The sequence below is a fragment of the Cebus imitator genome, unplaced genomic scaffold (genome assembly GCF_001604975.1).
Source record: "Cebus imitator isolate Cc_AM_T3 unplaced genomic scaffold, Cebus_imitator-1.0 Scaffold328, whole genome shotgun sequence".
NCBI classification, from domain to species: Eukaryota; Metazoa; Chordata; class Mammalia; order Primates; family Cebidae; genus Cebus; species Cebus imitator.
The window spans coordinates 2,116,740-2,132,684 of record NW_016107643.1 but is presented as its reverse complement, the minus strand read 5'-3'; the positions used below and the strand labels follow the sequence as shown (position 1 = coordinate 2,132,684).

At 51.5% G+C, this 15,945-nt stretch overlaps 1 protein-coding gene across 6 annotated transcripts in view; it reads right to left on the bottom strand.

Moving 5' to 3' along the window:
• SMOX (spermine oxidase) overlaps positions 1-15,945 on the bottom strand; it is a 42,689-nt gene that overhangs the window by 6,898 nt on the left and 19,846 nt on the right. For 4 of the 6 annotated variants that reach the window (XM_037730030.1, XM_017504842.2, XM_037730034.1 and 1 more), the window contains exons 2-3: positions 7,227-7,460; positions 3,027-3,253 (exon numbers count right to left, since the gene is read on the bottom strand). In XM_037730030.1, coding sequence (XP_037585958.1) covers positions 3,027-3,253; positions 7,227-7,434 — 435 coding nt within the window. In that variant the 5' untranslated portion in view covers positions 7,435-7,460. Of the gene's footprint in view, positions 1-3,026; positions 3,254-7,226; positions 7,461-8,164; positions 8,254-15,049; positions 15,074-15,945 lie in introns of those variants that run through there. The other 2 variants (XM_037730033.1, XM_037730031.1) reach the window with 2 other exon arrangements.

Below are 15,945 nucleotides of genomic sequence, written 5' to 3'. Positions count from 1 at the left end.
CCAGGACACTGGCTTATGGAGGCTCCGTGGCTGGGCCTCTGTGGCTGAGCTGATGAATGCTTTGTTTCCCTTCCTAAAGTGAGCATGGTCAGCACACATGCCTGGGAATGGTATCTGCCCTGTCCCCGCACCCTGGCCTAGGCCCTGGGACCAAAGGGCAAAGGAAGATGGCAAAGCTCAGTGTCGTCCGCCACCCGACACCACCACCATCTCACTCAAGGGGAAGGCCTCCACCTGAGACACAAACATGAATTAAACTTCTCTCTGGAAACTAAATTATAAAGAAGAGTGAAGGAAATTGTTTTGTCTTGTCTCCCTGCAATCACGAGATGCCCAGTGGTTAACCTTAGCTAGAGTCCTCAGCAAATTCTTGACCCAGGAATTCTTCACTGCTAAGAGTCAGCTTTCAACTTGCCTCCTCCTCCCTGGGTTTTTCCCTTGGGCGATAAGCAACATGGTAGCCAGTCCTCAGCTTATGTTAACTACAGGCCAAAATGCCCAGCTGAGGAGTAACACATTTAGTCCATCGATGTGACTCTGTATCAGTCACCGACTCGGGCAGCCTTCACTGAACATGGCTGTGTCATATGGCACAGTCTCCTCTCCTGGGTTATCTGACACCTTCCCAGTGTGACCCGAGGAAAATGGGACCTGTCCGGACAGCTAATAATACCCCAATTCTCATTAAGCACTTACAATTGGGATCTCATTCAACCCTCATAATACTATGAGGTAGGTACCACCATGCCCATTTTACAGAAGAGGAAAGTAGGGCTCAGAGAGGCTCAATAACCTGCTCAAGATTCCACAGCTAATAAATGGTAGAACTGGCATTTAATCAAGGCATCTTACTCCAGAAACTTAGCTCTAGATGATGCCACTGCACAAACTCATTTATTTGTTAATAAATAAAATACATTTCAAATGAATGGCTCTTCAAAGTCATCATCTTTGGGGACTGCATATTTATTACGAAGCCTTGCTGAGGCTTCACATGCTTAGAGTGCACCTCTTCAGAATGGCCTCCAGGATTGGTTAAAAGCCATGCAAAGAAATCTTGACATCATCGCTACACCTTATCCTTTTAACTGAAAACACCACCACCCAGATGGATAATCCACCATATCTACCCCATTATTAACAATGCACACACTTGATTTTCAAAAATCCAACCCACCAGCTGAATTTGACGATGATCTACTTTTAAAAACATTTAAAAGAGCAAACCATGGGCCCTGAAAGTCATTTTCAAAAGGCATCATGTTTGAATCACTCACAATAACCTGGGAATCAGGCTGGGGCTGATTTCCAGCAGACCAGAAAGGTCTACTTTGAAGAATACTAGTTCTTATCTGACCATTAACAATTCAGTCTCTTTGCACATGATAACACACAATACAATGGACTGCACACAACGTACCTTGTTGGTGCACACACACAAGACACTGAGTGTGCCTGTCCTCCATAGAGCAGGGGCTACCCTAAAGCCAGGGTCATTTCTCCTTTCTTATGCCCAAGAGATTAGAAAATGCACAATAGGCCAAATTACTGACCTGGAGTGAAGGATCATTACACCATAAATGACAAGCTATCAGATGACTGGGCCTACACATTAGCTTGCTTGTTCAGTGCAGTTCACACAGCTAAAGAATATTAATGATATTAATAATTTTTTAAAAATCTGAATAAAACAAGGATATGTGCCATTGCCACTTCTATCCAACACTGCGCTGAGATGCTAACCAGTGCAATAAGGCAAGAAAAAAAAAACCATCTACAGCTGTGCTATCCAACACAGTAGCTACTAGACACCTGTAGCAATTTAAAATTTAAAAATTAGGCCAGGCACAGTGGCTCACGCCTGTAATCCCAGCACTTTTGGAGGCCGAGGCAGGCAGATCACAGTAAGGAGTTTGACACCAGCCTAAGATGCTGAAACACCGTCTTTACTACAAATACAAAAATTAGCTGGGCATGCTGGCTCTTGCCTGTAAGTAATCCCAGCTACTCAGGAGGCTGAGGCAGGAGAATCACTTGAACCTGGGAAATGGAGGTTGCGGGGAGAGTGAGCTGAGATCGCGCCACTGCACTCTAGCCTAAGCGACAGAGCAAGACTCCATCTCAATAAAAAAATTAAATATTCAGTTCCTCAGTTTTACTTGTGTCGCTTCAAGTGCTCAAGAGCCAGACGTGGCTAGTGTCAACCATGCTGCGTAGTGCAGATCTAACACATCATTATCACTGTGGAAAGTTCTACTGGGCAAAGGCTGCTCTAAGGATTAGAGAGAAAAAGCCAAAATTCTCATTTTTTCTGTAGAGTTATATACATAAATTCCAAAATATTATTAGAATATAAATTAATATAATTAACAAAATATATATATTATTAGAATTAAAAATAATTAGGTCAGGCTCGGTGGCTCAGGCCTGTAATCCTAGCACTTTGGGAGGCTGAGGCGGGCAGATGACGGGGTCAGGAGTTTGAAACCAGCCTGACCAACATGGTGAAACCCTGTCTCTACTAAAAATACAAAAATTAGCCAGGCATGGTGGCACGCACCTGTAATCCTAACTACTCAGGAGGCTGAGGCAGGAGAATCGCTTGAACCTGGAAGGTGGAGGTTGCAGTGAGCCGAGATCATGCGACTGCACTCCAGCCTGGGTGACAGAGCAAGACTCTGTCTCAAATAAAAACAAAACAAAACAAAACAAAACAAAACAAAACAAACTACCGCTTATAAGAGTATCTAAAAGCACCAACAGTAACAACCATCACCACCACCCCCACATACCTAGTAATAAATCTAACAAAAGATGTTTAAGGCCTTTTTAAAGATATATTTAATCACATGTATCAATAATCTCTTGCCTAGTACTTTCCCACTCAGCACCTTCATTTTATCCTCACATCATTCTGGTTTTCCAAATGCAGGGCCCAGGGAGTGTGCTGAGACAGGATGAGGATCACAGAAGACCTTGCAGGGCTCCCCATGCCCTCAGGACCAGCTGCTCTGCTCATGCCTCACCTCGTTGTATAAATCGCTGAATTCCTCAACCACGTCCTTGGGGATCCTGCGGCCGTGGTTGGTAAGGTAGCAGGCCACGCCATTCTTGGAGTAGAGGCTGATGCGGCCCACGCTGCGCTCCCCATCAGTTGTCTCTTCTAGGAGGCCGTTGGCTTCTGCTAGATGATAGATAGGGTTCCCATGGGAGCCATGGATCCAGGTGGCTCCCAGCTCAAAGGTGGCGTGTCCTGAGGGTAACAAAAACAGGCCCTTAGATACTTAGGGACTTCTCCAGAGAGGGCCAGCACTGCTTCCCCCTCCTTCCTCCAAGAGGCTCTTTCCACGCCTACAACAGGACAGGAAGGAGCTTGAACCCCCAGTGCTGACAACCAATGAACATCCTCGGTGAAGTTTCCACTGAAAATCACCTTATAGCTAAGATAACTGCCACCTTGGATGACTCTGTGATTTGTCCCAGAGTCACCTTACTGGACCAGTTAGAAGGCTCTTCTTTATCAGCCCCACCTTTTTCTCAGATAACACCAGATACCACACCCAACTTCTTCACTGGTACCTCCCTACCTGGGAGAAGCACTGTGGGCCCCTGAGGGTCTCCACCTGGCCTTTTTTCAATTCTTCAACATCCCCAGTGGCTCCAGGGTCTAAAGCATTTCCCAGAAAGAAAATGGTCCCCTCCCAACTCAGCATAGGGCAGAAGAGAAGCCCAAACATACCAGTTTGCAAGATTCCTCCATAAAGCAATCTAAAGCACACTTCCAGGGAAAGTGAAGCAGCCAGGCATGGTGGCTCATGCCAGTAATCCCAGCACTTTGGGAGGCTGAGGTGGGCAGATCACCCAGGTCAGGAGTTCGAGACAGCATGACCAACACGGAGAAACCCTGCCTCTACCAGAATACAAAAATTGGCCAGGCATGGTGGAGTTAGAAGCCAGCCTGACCAACATGGAGAAACCCCATCTCTACTAGAATATAAAAATTAGCTGGGCATGGCGATGCATGCCTTTAATCCCAGCTACTTGGAAGGCTGAGGAAGGAGAATCGCTTGAACCTGCGAGGTGGAGGTTGCAGTGAGCCGAGACAGTGCCATTGCACTCTGGCCTGGACAACAAAAGCAAACTCCATCTCAAAAAAGGAAAAAAAAAGTGAAGCCCACTACATCCTTTGGCACAGTACCAGAAACCCTGAGAGCCTGACTGGGGCAGGAAACATCTCCTGGGTCCAAGTTGGGATGGCCTGGGAACTAGGTCTACTACCTCATCCACAGCCAAGGTACCATGTACCCTGAGTCAAGTCGCCTCCCTGCCTGGGCCTCAGTTTCCTCTTCCGATGCTAAAGAAGCTGTCTCCTTCTCCCATTCATCTCCATCCCTACCTAGCTCCCAGGGAAATTGAAACAATGAAAGGAAAAGAGATAGAAACTTTTTGGGGGGTGTTTTGCTTTGTTTTTCCAGGCCTGCTTCAAGATATATGTGGCACATTTTTTGCCAAGATAGTCACAGTGATTCCTCCTATCTTTGTACACATACCCCTTTGCAACATGACTGTCATTCCTCCCATACGTGACTGTCATTCCTCCCATGAGAAGGTGGAGTCTGTTTCCCCAGTTTTTGGATCTGAGCTGGACTTGTGACTTGCTTTGGTTAACAGAATGTAGTGAGAGTGATGTTTGTGGATTCAGAGCCTCAGCCTCAAGGGGCCTCATGGCTTCCATCCTCACCCTCCGAGGATGTGACAACCATGGAAAGAAACCAAGGCTTATCCTCCTGAGGCATGAGGCCCAGAGAGAAGCCTGTGCCCACCACCAGACACATAGGTAGGGCTATCATGGGCAAACTGGAGGACACCAAAAGCTGAAAAGCCATTGTCCTGTTGGCAGCAGGTCTCTGGTGGGCATCAAGGGCATTTAATTGCTACCCCTCTGTTACAACCTCAGGCTTAGAGCTCCCTGAAGTGTCTTGCCTGGTTTGAGTTCCCAATAGGAGCCGAAGGGACCAGTACTCTGGGAAGGAATCGGAACCTTTCCCAGCACACAGCAGGGAGCTCCAGGTCATAGAATCATGGGGCAGCCCAGACATGGGACACCTTTCCGGCCTCCAGATATTCAGCAAAAGCAGGATTTAGGTGAGTGTTCAAGAACAGGAGTAAGGTCAGTGCCCACCTCTCTCCCCGGGATCTGTAAGGAGGTAGAGGCCCAGAGCAGGCCCCCTGCCTGAGAAAGCTTCCTGCCCTCTCCCACATGCCCCACCATCTCTGTCATCCTTGCCACACCCCTACATCCAAAGGGCACCAGACACTGTCTGCATGCCTACCCATACCATCCCAGGAGCCCCTGGCCTTGACCCCTGCTCTCACCTTGACAAAGTCATAGCTACCATTTCCCTATGCAGCAGGTTCAGCTGCAGCTGGGCTTCCAGCCCTGTGTGACTGCACACACGACACACACATGCACACCCTTTCCCTGATGTGTTCTCCCTTCTCCTGGCAGGGTGCTGCCTCAGCTGCCCTCACATACATCCTTCCATGCACATTACTCCTTCTTCCTTCTCACTACATACCCAACTCCCAACACCACTGAGGCCCACGCTCCCTACCTCTAGGAAGCCTTCCCACCAATCGACTAATCGATCAGTTGATCAATCATGGCTCCTCTCCACCTCCTGCAGCGCCATCTCTCCCACCTCGCCACCTTGTACCATCATTCTCCAGCATGGCACATCCCAGCCATCAGCTACTACTGACACTGGGCCATTTGTCTTCCTGTCTTCTGTTTCTATGCCAGACCCTGACTGTCACATCAAGACTGGAGAATCATAAACAGAGCCCACCCTTCACTAAGGCTTCTAGCCAGCAAATCGGGTGATGAGCAACAGAGTCCCCGGGCTTTCCCTGGCTGTCCCAGGTTTACAAGGGCAGCTTTGGATGGCACTTTCACCCTCGCTGCCAGCAGACACTCTTGTGTGTGCCAAGGGAAAAGGGACAACTTTAGCTATGCCTTGCGAGACATGCTGTAGGGGAGGACACTTAATGAGATCAAGGTTTCTACAAGAGAGAAGGCCCCCACATGTCCCCAACCTCTGGGACTCTAAGCCTGACGACCTACTTCTCTAAGCAAGCAGCTGCACCATCTCTGCCTGGCCTTGGGAATATACCAGACACAAAAAAACACAGACACAAAATCCTCTAGAGGAGCTGGGCACAGCGGCTCACATCTGTAATCCCAGCACTTTGGGAGACTGAGGCAGGCGGATCACCTGAGGTAAGAAGTTCAAGACCAGCCTGGCCAACATGGTGAAACCCTGCCTCTACTAAAAATACAAAAACTAGCTGGGCATGGTGGTACACACCTGTAGTCCCAGCTACTCGGGAGGCTGAGGCAGGAGAATCACTTGAACCCAGGAAGCGGAGGTTGCAGTGAGCCAAGTTAGCACTACTGCACTCCAGCCTGAGCAAGTGTGAGAATCTGTCTTAAAAAAAAAAAAAAAATAGAGGATCAATGTAGCCACACACTCCAGGCCAGGTGTGGTCTCACTGGGTCATTTTCATGGTCTCTACCCACTCAACCCCTCATTGGTCAGACTCCCCTCCCCTGTTGGGAAGCCCTGACAGGGGAATTTCAGGCAGTTTCCCCATTCTCTGAGACCCCTGGTAAAGTCTGCCCACCCCAGGCAAGTTTCTTACCTGGCTGCTTTCTCCAGGGTCCTCATTGCTCTGCAACCTGGACAGATCCACTTCCCAGATAATCCCAAGACCTGCCCATCAGCCATAAGGAGGCCCCAAATCCCCTTTCACCTCTGCTAACCCAGGATCCTACTTCTCCAGGACTAGCTCTCAGTCACGATATACTAATTCACAATCAAAAGTTAATGACTATGAGGACCTTGCAGGAGAATTTCACTTCTTGTGAAACGGAAACTGGCCCACTCAGTACCAAGGCAGCTTGGGTGTCCACTCCCTCCCAAAAACTGTGAACCCTAGGTCAGAGGCAAGCCAGCATTCTCCAAAAATGGAAGTCAGGGCCCCACCATGCCCACTTCAGAGGGCTGCCTCAAGGAGCAAAGGAAGCGTCTGGAAAACACCCAGGCAGGATGCATGTTGGAACATTTATTCCAGGAGCTAAAATAATGAGATTTCAGGAAGAGCTGGGAGTTAGGGGACTACAGGTGACCTGGGGAGGTGGCTGGGCTGGACTGGGTGGCACTTACCAAGTTTCACACTCTGCACGCGGCCTCCGATATGGCTGGAAGCCTCGAGGACAGTGACATCCGTGAAGCCCTGCTCAAGAAGTGCTTTGGCTGCAGCCAGGCCAGCCAAGCCGGCGCCGATCACCACCACACGAGGCTGTCCCCTTCTCCGCAGGCCACGACTGAGAGGGTCATCCGCACTGTCTCCACTGGATTCACAACTTTGCATACCGTCCGCACTCACCTTCTAGGAACCTGCAGGGGGAGGAGGAATCACAGCTTACTGGCTCTGCCTTCACTTCCCATCTGCCCCAAGGGAAACTCAGGGCTCCCATCACACTCTGCCCTCTGTTGCAGGGGGAACTGAAGTCTCTCCCTCTCTCTCTGAGGACCTGAACAAGAAAAGCCCCCTCCAAAGGGGCAGGGAGGGAGGGAAGAAGAAATAAGGGAAGTGAGAGGAAGGGAGGAAAAAAGGAAGAAAGGGAGGGAAGGAGAAAGTAAGGGAGAGATGCATTTTGGGTCCCCACCAGCAGGCAGGAGACCTGGGAGCCCATCTTAAGCCCCTGAAATTCTCAATTTCACCCCTAAACTTGTTAGGCACTGCCTCTTCCCTGACAGGCCCCAAAGTGGAGATGAGAGGCAGCAAGTGAGGAGATGGCCACAGTCAGGAGAGACAGAGGCTTGGGGCTACTGATTCTGGACCAGCTCAGCATGGCATGGCTGCTGTGGTCCACCTGGTGCCAATGCCAGGATGCTCACACAGACCCTGGGATACTTGCCTGGACCCCAAGATACTCACACAGACTCCCCAGGATACTCACACAGACCCCAGGATACTTGCCTGGGCCCCAAAAAAGTTGCATGGACCCCAGGATACTTGCCACCCAAAGATACTTGCCTGGACCCCCAAGATACTTGCATGGATCCCAAGATATTCACACAGAGCCTAGGATACTCACACAGACGCCAGGATACTTGCACACACAAGTGTGGACCCTCTGCTCTCCCTCCTTTGCCTGGCTCTTCCCTGGCGCTCTCTCTCTCTTTCCCTTGCCCCTTCTCTTGTCTCTGGCTTTCTGTTGATCTTTCACAGCCTCAATGAAGTGGCAATTTGGTGGGCAGGACATAGTTCCGCCCTCCCCCGAGAAAGTGCCACGAGGCCTGCATCCAACAAGCCTGCTATTCCGGGTAGGTTGTTTTCCCAGCCACCCAGTCCCTCAGCCACCACAAAGCAGCAAGGAGCCCAGGAAACAGTGGACCAACAGGACCCATGGCACCAGAGGCCAGACATGAAATTGACAGTTACACTAAGCCAGTTTGCTCAGAGATGCCAGACTACAGGAGCGGATGGCTGGGAGACCAAAGGGGTCCCTGAATCTGGCCCCAGGGATAGGAGAGGCTGCTTTTCTTTTCCCAGAATGACCAGGAGGGTTTGGAGGTATCTGGGGGCCACCCTGAGGAACCACTCAGCTCAAATGCTGTCCCTGTTCCTTCCCTGATTCAGGCAATTTAGATTCCAGTTGTCTTTGCTGAGGTTTAAGTGGCAGAATTTGCAGAATCTAATAGTATTCAGGATCTAACAGGGAACAAATGTGGGTGGAAGGTGGCTGCTGGACATCAGACAAGGGGCACTGTCGCCCATACCTAATAAAGCTGCACATAACTGTTCCCCTGACACAGCAATCCCACTCTTCAGAATACATCGGCCAGGTGCAGTGGCTCACACCTGTAATCTCAGCACTTTGGGAGACCGAGGCAGGCAGATCATGAGGTCAGGAGTTCGAGATCAGCCTGACCAACATGGTAAAACCCATCTCTACTAAAAATGCAAAAATTAGCTGAAGGTGGTGGCATGTGCCTGTAGTCCTAGCTGCTCAGGAGATTGAGGCAGGAGAATTGCTTGAACCCGGGAGGTGGAGGTTGCAGTGAGCCAAGATCGCGCCACTGCACTCCAGCCTGGGCGACAGAGTGAGACTCCATCTCAAAAACAAAAAAAAATACACCCAGCAGAAAGAGGGCATGTTCTACCAAAGACACATGTGTAAGAGTGTGTACAGCAGTTATATTTATAACATCCTGAAAATAAAAACACCCCACGCAGGTCCATCAGCAGGAGAACAGACACATATATGGTGCTGTAGGTAGATATCCATATCGTGGACTACTCTTCAGCAATAAATCGAACCCCACTACTGATATTCCCAACAACACATGGACACCTCAGTCATACACTGAGCAAAAGAAGCCAGAGACAAAAGGGCACGGACCATATGACTCCATTTACATGAAGGTCAAGAAGAAGCAAACCCAATCTGTGAACCCAGAGGTCAGAAGAAAGGTTATGAGGCAGGGAGATGACAGAAGGGGGCAGGAGGGGCCTTTCTGAAGTGGAGAGAATAAATGGGTAGGTACCCAGTGCACATATGAAGATTCACTGAATTGCACATTTAAGATATGTGTAATTTACTGTATGTATCTACACAGATCTCACTAACAAGACAGTCATTCCTGCTTTCCAATCAATCCGTCAAAGGCTGCCACACTAACTTTCTTCTCCATGCATTTCAGGGTCTGACCATTAAGGTTTCCATCCCGCTTGGAACAGCAGTGTCCTTAACATCACTTTTTTTTTTTTTTTTTTTTTTTGAGACGGAGTCTTACTCTGTCGCCCAGGCTGTAGGGCAGTGGCACGATCTCAGCTCACTGCAACCTCTGCCTCCTGGGTTCAAGCGATTCTCCTGCCTCAGCCTCCCGAGTAGCTGGCATTACAGGCGCCTGCCACCAGTCCCAGCTAATTTTTGTATTTTTAGTAGAGACAGGGTTTCAACATCTTGGCCAGGCTGGTCTTGAACTCCTGACCTCATGTTCCACCCACCTTGGACCTCCCAAAGTGCTGGGATTGCAGGCGTCAGGCACCGCGCCTGGCCAACATCGCTTAAATGACATAGGTAAGCAAAGGAGGCTTTTTTTGAAATACGCTCAGGCTGAGAAGCTGCTCCTTGTGCCTCCCCGGCCCGTTCCACCTGCCCCCCGTTGCCTGGGCCTAGACGGGAATCCTCCCTCCCCCTCCCGCCTCTAAATGCCTTCCAAGCACCCTGAGACCCAGGCCCCTCCACTCCACGCAGAACCGGTTCCCAAAAGGGCCGGAAGGTGGCGCCCGAGGCCCGGCGCCCCATCCGGGCAGCCTCCAGTTCGGAGGCAGGGGCTCCCGCTCCCCTTCCCAGACAGCTCGTGTGGCGCTTTCGCTGGGGAGGAGGGCACGCCCGGCGCAGGGCAGCTCCGGCGCTTTCCTCCTCCCTGTCTCTGCCCTCCGACTCCCGTCCCTCTCCTCCCTCGCCCCTGCCCCAGGTTCTCCTTCCTGCGGACTAAATTTAGAGGTGAGGATGTGGCCGCCTGCATGGGGCGGGCGGGGAGGTCAGCGGTGATGCCGCCGGATGTCTGCCAGCCGGGCCGGGACGCTGCGTCAGGTCGGTAAACACGCGGCGTGCTCCGGAGGGGCCGCGCCAGCTGTGACGGGACGCCGCCACCCGGGGCACCCCGGACTGACGTGGCGCCGCGACCCGCCCAGCCTCCGCCCCCGCGCCCCTGCCCCAGGCCACCCCACACACAGTCTCCACTGCGGGGAAGGATGGCTGCAGGGGCTTTCACACCTTACTGGTGGAACCCCTCCTTGAAAAGCTGTTATGGGAGCCGGGGTGCAGCAGGTATTAAACTGGGGGTCCCCCTCACCCCAGTGTCCCTGGACCACCACCTCTGAAAACCAAGGGACCAGATAAGCTCTAGCCTTGGGAAGCCAGGAGAGGGAACTGGCACTTGGTGCCAGCAAGCCTCGTGCATGAAAATAATTTGTCAAGTGCCTCAGCTACATCATGAGCGGACTGTCTTTAGAACTGACTGTGGAACCGACCCTGGGAATGCGGGCAGCCAGTCTGCCTTCAAGATCAGCACAGAAAGAACCCCCAACTCTCAGCACGGAGTCCCAGAGACTTTGAACTCAAACAGACATGGCATGTGGAATGTCATGCAGGTAAGCAGGGGCCATATGAGTCCCCTGCACCCCTGACCCTCACAGCTAATCCACAGTCCTGTTTCTCCTCAGGCCCTGTCCCAGATAAGCCCCTCAACCCCCGGTGCCCCCAGGAAACCAGAGAAGCCCCATACACAGCCCATAGAGGGCAGAGAATGAGTCTGTCCTGTGGCCCCCATATCATCTCTTGGGGCCAGCATACCCTGGGGTCCAACTGAAAGGGAGAAGAGAGAACATCGCCAGGGCACCTACTGTGTGCTGAATGCCTGGTGAGGAGTGGGAGGGAGAGAACATCGCCAGGGCACCTACTGTGTGCTGAATACCTCCTGGGAGTGGGGGCAGTGAGGGGCAACTTGTTTTCTGTTGGTTTGTGTCATCATTTCCTTTCCCTTTTGGATTTATTTTTGTTGTTGTTGTTGTTGTTGTTGTTGTTTTAATGTATAAGAAACTGCCTTATTGAGGAAGGAGAATCGCTTAAATGATCCTCAGTGCCTGCCTGTCCTTCTCACTCCTTGGGGAAAAAAAGAAAGAAAGAACATCCGTTCCTTGATCTGTATGCACAGGAGAAACAGAACACCCTGTACTTTTTGAGCAGATAAAGGAGAGAAGAAAAAAGTGCTGGCTCAGCCAGGCAGAGAAGAGGAGGAGGGCGGTAAACAGACACTTGCCTTCTTGCTCCTGCTTCCATGGCAAAGTGGGGGCGTGAGCCTCTTGCCCAGTGCCTGCACCCGCGCCTGGTTTATTCTCCCATGTCCCCAAGCAGGCAATGCCTGGGAGTGTCAAGAAATCAGGCCAACCAGGGCATGAGTGTACCCCCCGGTCCCCTAGCAACTTCATCCAAGATGAAGCCAATTTTCCAGCCTGCAGGCCACCGCCTCCCCCAGCTGCCCAGAGCCACCACCACCCTGACTGAAGCGTCCCAAGAAGCCATACTGGACATAGGAAGGCAGCAGGGGACAGAGAGAGGAAAACAGGGAAGAAAAACCCTGTTCTGTGGCAGGGTCACAAAAGATGGATGAATAAAGACTCAGAATTCAGGTGATCAGAGTGGGCAAAGCCACCAAGCTTTGTGTGAACTGCCACTTCTTCATCCCATCCCCAGAACATCCTCCCAATTTCATTTTGACACCCTCAGAAATTTACACTCTATGTGAGCTGAGATCAGACCACTGTGCTCTAGCCTGGGTCACAGAGTGAGACCCTGTCTCAAAAAAAAAAAAAAAAAGTAAAGAAATTTACACTTCAGAAAGTACCTCCTACTTTTGACCCTGCCAATCCGCCCTTTGGAAATGCCCAGAACTAAACTGGGGGCACTGCCTAACTCCTAGCACTTTCCCCATGGAGGTCAAATCACAGGAGCATTAAGCAGCCCCAAGGCTCAAACCTGGAGGCACCCTTAGTGGGAGACCCTCCTCATTCATCGGGTCAAGCCATGGCAACCCCATAGCCTGAATCACTGTCACCTCCACCCCCAGCTGCCCCAGGAGCACCCCCTACCCTGCCTCCTCCATCTGAGCCTCACCTGTGTGGGTCTCAATCTCCCAGTCCCACCCTCCAAAGACAAGCACAGCTGAGCATCTCACTGACCAGGGAATATAATTTAGCGATTCACTGAGCACCTACTATGTAGCAGGCCTGGGAACGATCTCTGCATGTCAGCCTTGCCCTCTGGACCCAGCTGGCCTTTCTAGCTTCAGTTCTCACTCACAACTCCCCCTAAAACATACAGATAGACCCCCAGCTTCACCAAAGTCTGCAGCCTCCCCAGCCCCACCCACCTAAAGGCCCACAGGAAACAGCCTTTCTCATATACATCAGAGAAGGTGGTTCTGCCAGATGCGGTGGCTCACACCTGTAATCCCAGCACTTTGGGAGGCAGAGGCGGGCGGATCACAAGGTCAGGAGTTCCAGACCAGCCTGGCCAGCATGGTGAAACCCTGTCTCTACTGAAAATACAAAAATTAGCTGGGCATGGTGGCATGCACTTGTCCCAGCTATTCAGGAGGCTGAGACAGGAGAACTGCTTGGACCAGGAAGGCAGAGGTTGCAGTGAGCTGAGATTGCGCCACTGCTCCCCAGCCTGGGAGACAGAGCAAGACTCCGTCATGGGAAAAAAAAAAAAAAAGAAAAAAAAGAAACAGAGAAGCTGGTTCTGGGTTCTCTTAACATAGGCAAACCCTTGTGTGACTTCAGGGCTAGGTGTTGCTCGAACCACCCGCAGAGCCTGCTCTATTACTGTTTTCTGAACAACAGACACCCTTGAAATGTGAGTCCCTCCCACTGGTTCTGGTACTGGTTCTGCACTGTCACCTGCCCCCAGCCTACCCCCAAAGCACAGCATCTCACCCCAGGAAATTCTGTTGTCTGTTATCTCAAGAGTGAGGCTAAAGCCCCACAGCCACGGAGCAGGGCTGAGGTCCCAGGTTAAGACTGGTGAACCCCTGCCCAAGGTGAGCGCAGCCAAGCCATGTGAGTGAACCACAGTGGACTCATTCACCCACCTGTGTGTGTGGTGCCCCTTCTTCAACACTGAAGCCCACCTCAGCGTTACCCAAAAATCAGTACATCACATCCCTCTCCAAGAGTGGCTACTGCAACAAAACAGTCCCAGGAGAGGCCAGCCTCCAGTACCCCACACCCTTCCAAGACACCAAACTCTGGCCAGGTGTGGTCAGAGCCATTACAGATGGCATGCCTGTGATCCCAGAACTTTGGGAGGGCAAGGTGGGAGGATCGCTTTAGCCCAGGAGTTAAGAGACCGGCCTGGACAGCATAGTGAGACCTAGTTTCTACCAAAAATTTAAAAATACATTTTCAGACTGTCTGAAACATAAAGAAAAAAATTAAAATTAGGATATTAGCCAGTTGTGGTGGCATACATCTGTAGTCCCAGCTACACTGGAGACCAAGGAGGAAGGATGGCGTGGGCCTGGGAGTTCAAGATTGCAGTGAGCTATGATTGCCCCACTGCACTCTAGTCTGGGAGACAGAGCAAGACCCTGTCTCTAAAATAAAATAAAATAGAGCTTTAATTTTTATTTTATTTTATTTATTTATTGAGACGGAATCTCACTCTGTCTCCCAGGCTGGAGTGCAGTGGTGCGATCTCGGCTCGCTGCAACCTACACCTCCCTGGGTTCAAGCAATTCTCCTGCCTCGGCCTCCCAAGTAGCTGGGATTACATGCATGCACCACCACACCTGGCTAATTTTTATGTATTTTTAGTAGAGAGGGGAGTTTCACCATATTGGCCAGGCTGGTCTCAAACTCCTGACCTTGTGATCCACCCACCTCAGCCTCCCAAACTGCTGGGATTACAGGTATGAGCCACCATGCCTGGCCGAGCTTTGATTTTAAAAAGAGAGCGACAGCCAGGCACAGTGGCTCATGCCTGTAATCCCAGCACTTTGGGAAGCCAAGGCAGGCAGATCACTTGAGCTCAGGAGTTCAAGACCAGCCTGGGCAACATGGTGAAACCCTGTCTCTACTAAAAATACAAAAATTAGCCAGGTGTAATGGCAGGTGCCTGTAATCCCAGCACTCGGGAGGCTGAGCCAGGACAATCTCTTGAATCTGGGAGGTAGAGGCTGCAGTGAGTCAAGATAGCGCCACTGCACTCCAGCCTGGGTGACAGAGCGAGACTCCGTCACAAAAAAAGAGAGAGAGAGAGAGAAAGCTCCTACTCGTCTCTGGCTCCCTCTAAACACAGCCTATTCCCAAGTGTGCCTGAGCCTTGTCTTTTTCTCAAGGTCACCCTAGGATGAATTTCCTAATCTGTTTCCCAGGGAAAAGTGAGGCTTCCAGGAAATTGGCTCACCTGGCTCACTTTCCCTGGCTCCCCTTGGGGCCCAGGACTCCACCAGCTAAAATGCCCCAAAATAGGCCCAGCCCTTCCACCCGCAGTCTCCCCCCTCCTCCAAGCCCCACATCTGCTCATGAGACCTGTCCAGGGCTGCGGTGCCCTGGCAGCAGGAGACAACTCACTTGCACCCTCCCTGACCAACCTTGGGGACTTTAAACCTCTCTTCCCAATGGACACTTCTATTCCCTGAAGACAGCAGCCCCACCTCAGTTTCCCCAGAACCCCCACCCCCTTTCTCAGGCTTCTAACAGGAGGAGGAGTGGGAGGGAGGCTGGGGAGCTGCTCCAGGGGCACATCTTTGGACTGCATGGAAGTGTGGGGAGGGATTTGGATTCTTGAGGCCCCCAGACAATGCAATTATTCTTCAAATGTAAAAACGCCCAGAAATCCCAGACCAGCTGCTTTGCACAACGGCCCAGACAAAGGGGCTCTGTGTCTGCGGTGAGGCCCCTCCCACTCCTCAACCAGGGAGGGGCTGGGCCCCAACTCCTCCCAGCCAGACCCTCCCCAGCCTCCTCACTCAGGCCAGCCAGGAAGTAAAAGGACTGCGCTGAGACAGGCTGGGCCGTGCCAAGGAGAGAGAAGGGGGAACAGGTGTGGGGAACAGAGCAGGGGCAGCCCATGAGCCCAGGAGACAGAAGGGGAGGGAGAGAACACAGGCCCTGGAGCCCAGAGACCTGGGTTCAGGTCCAGCTCAATTTCTACCTTGCCAGGTGACCGCTGGGCCAGTGTGTCTTCCCTTCTCCAGGCCCCACTTAGCCAACACTTCTGAACTCACTCCAAGGACGCAGCCTCTGTACCCCATCACCGGGCACACTTGTCTAAGCCCTGTCTGACATTTAAAGGCTTCC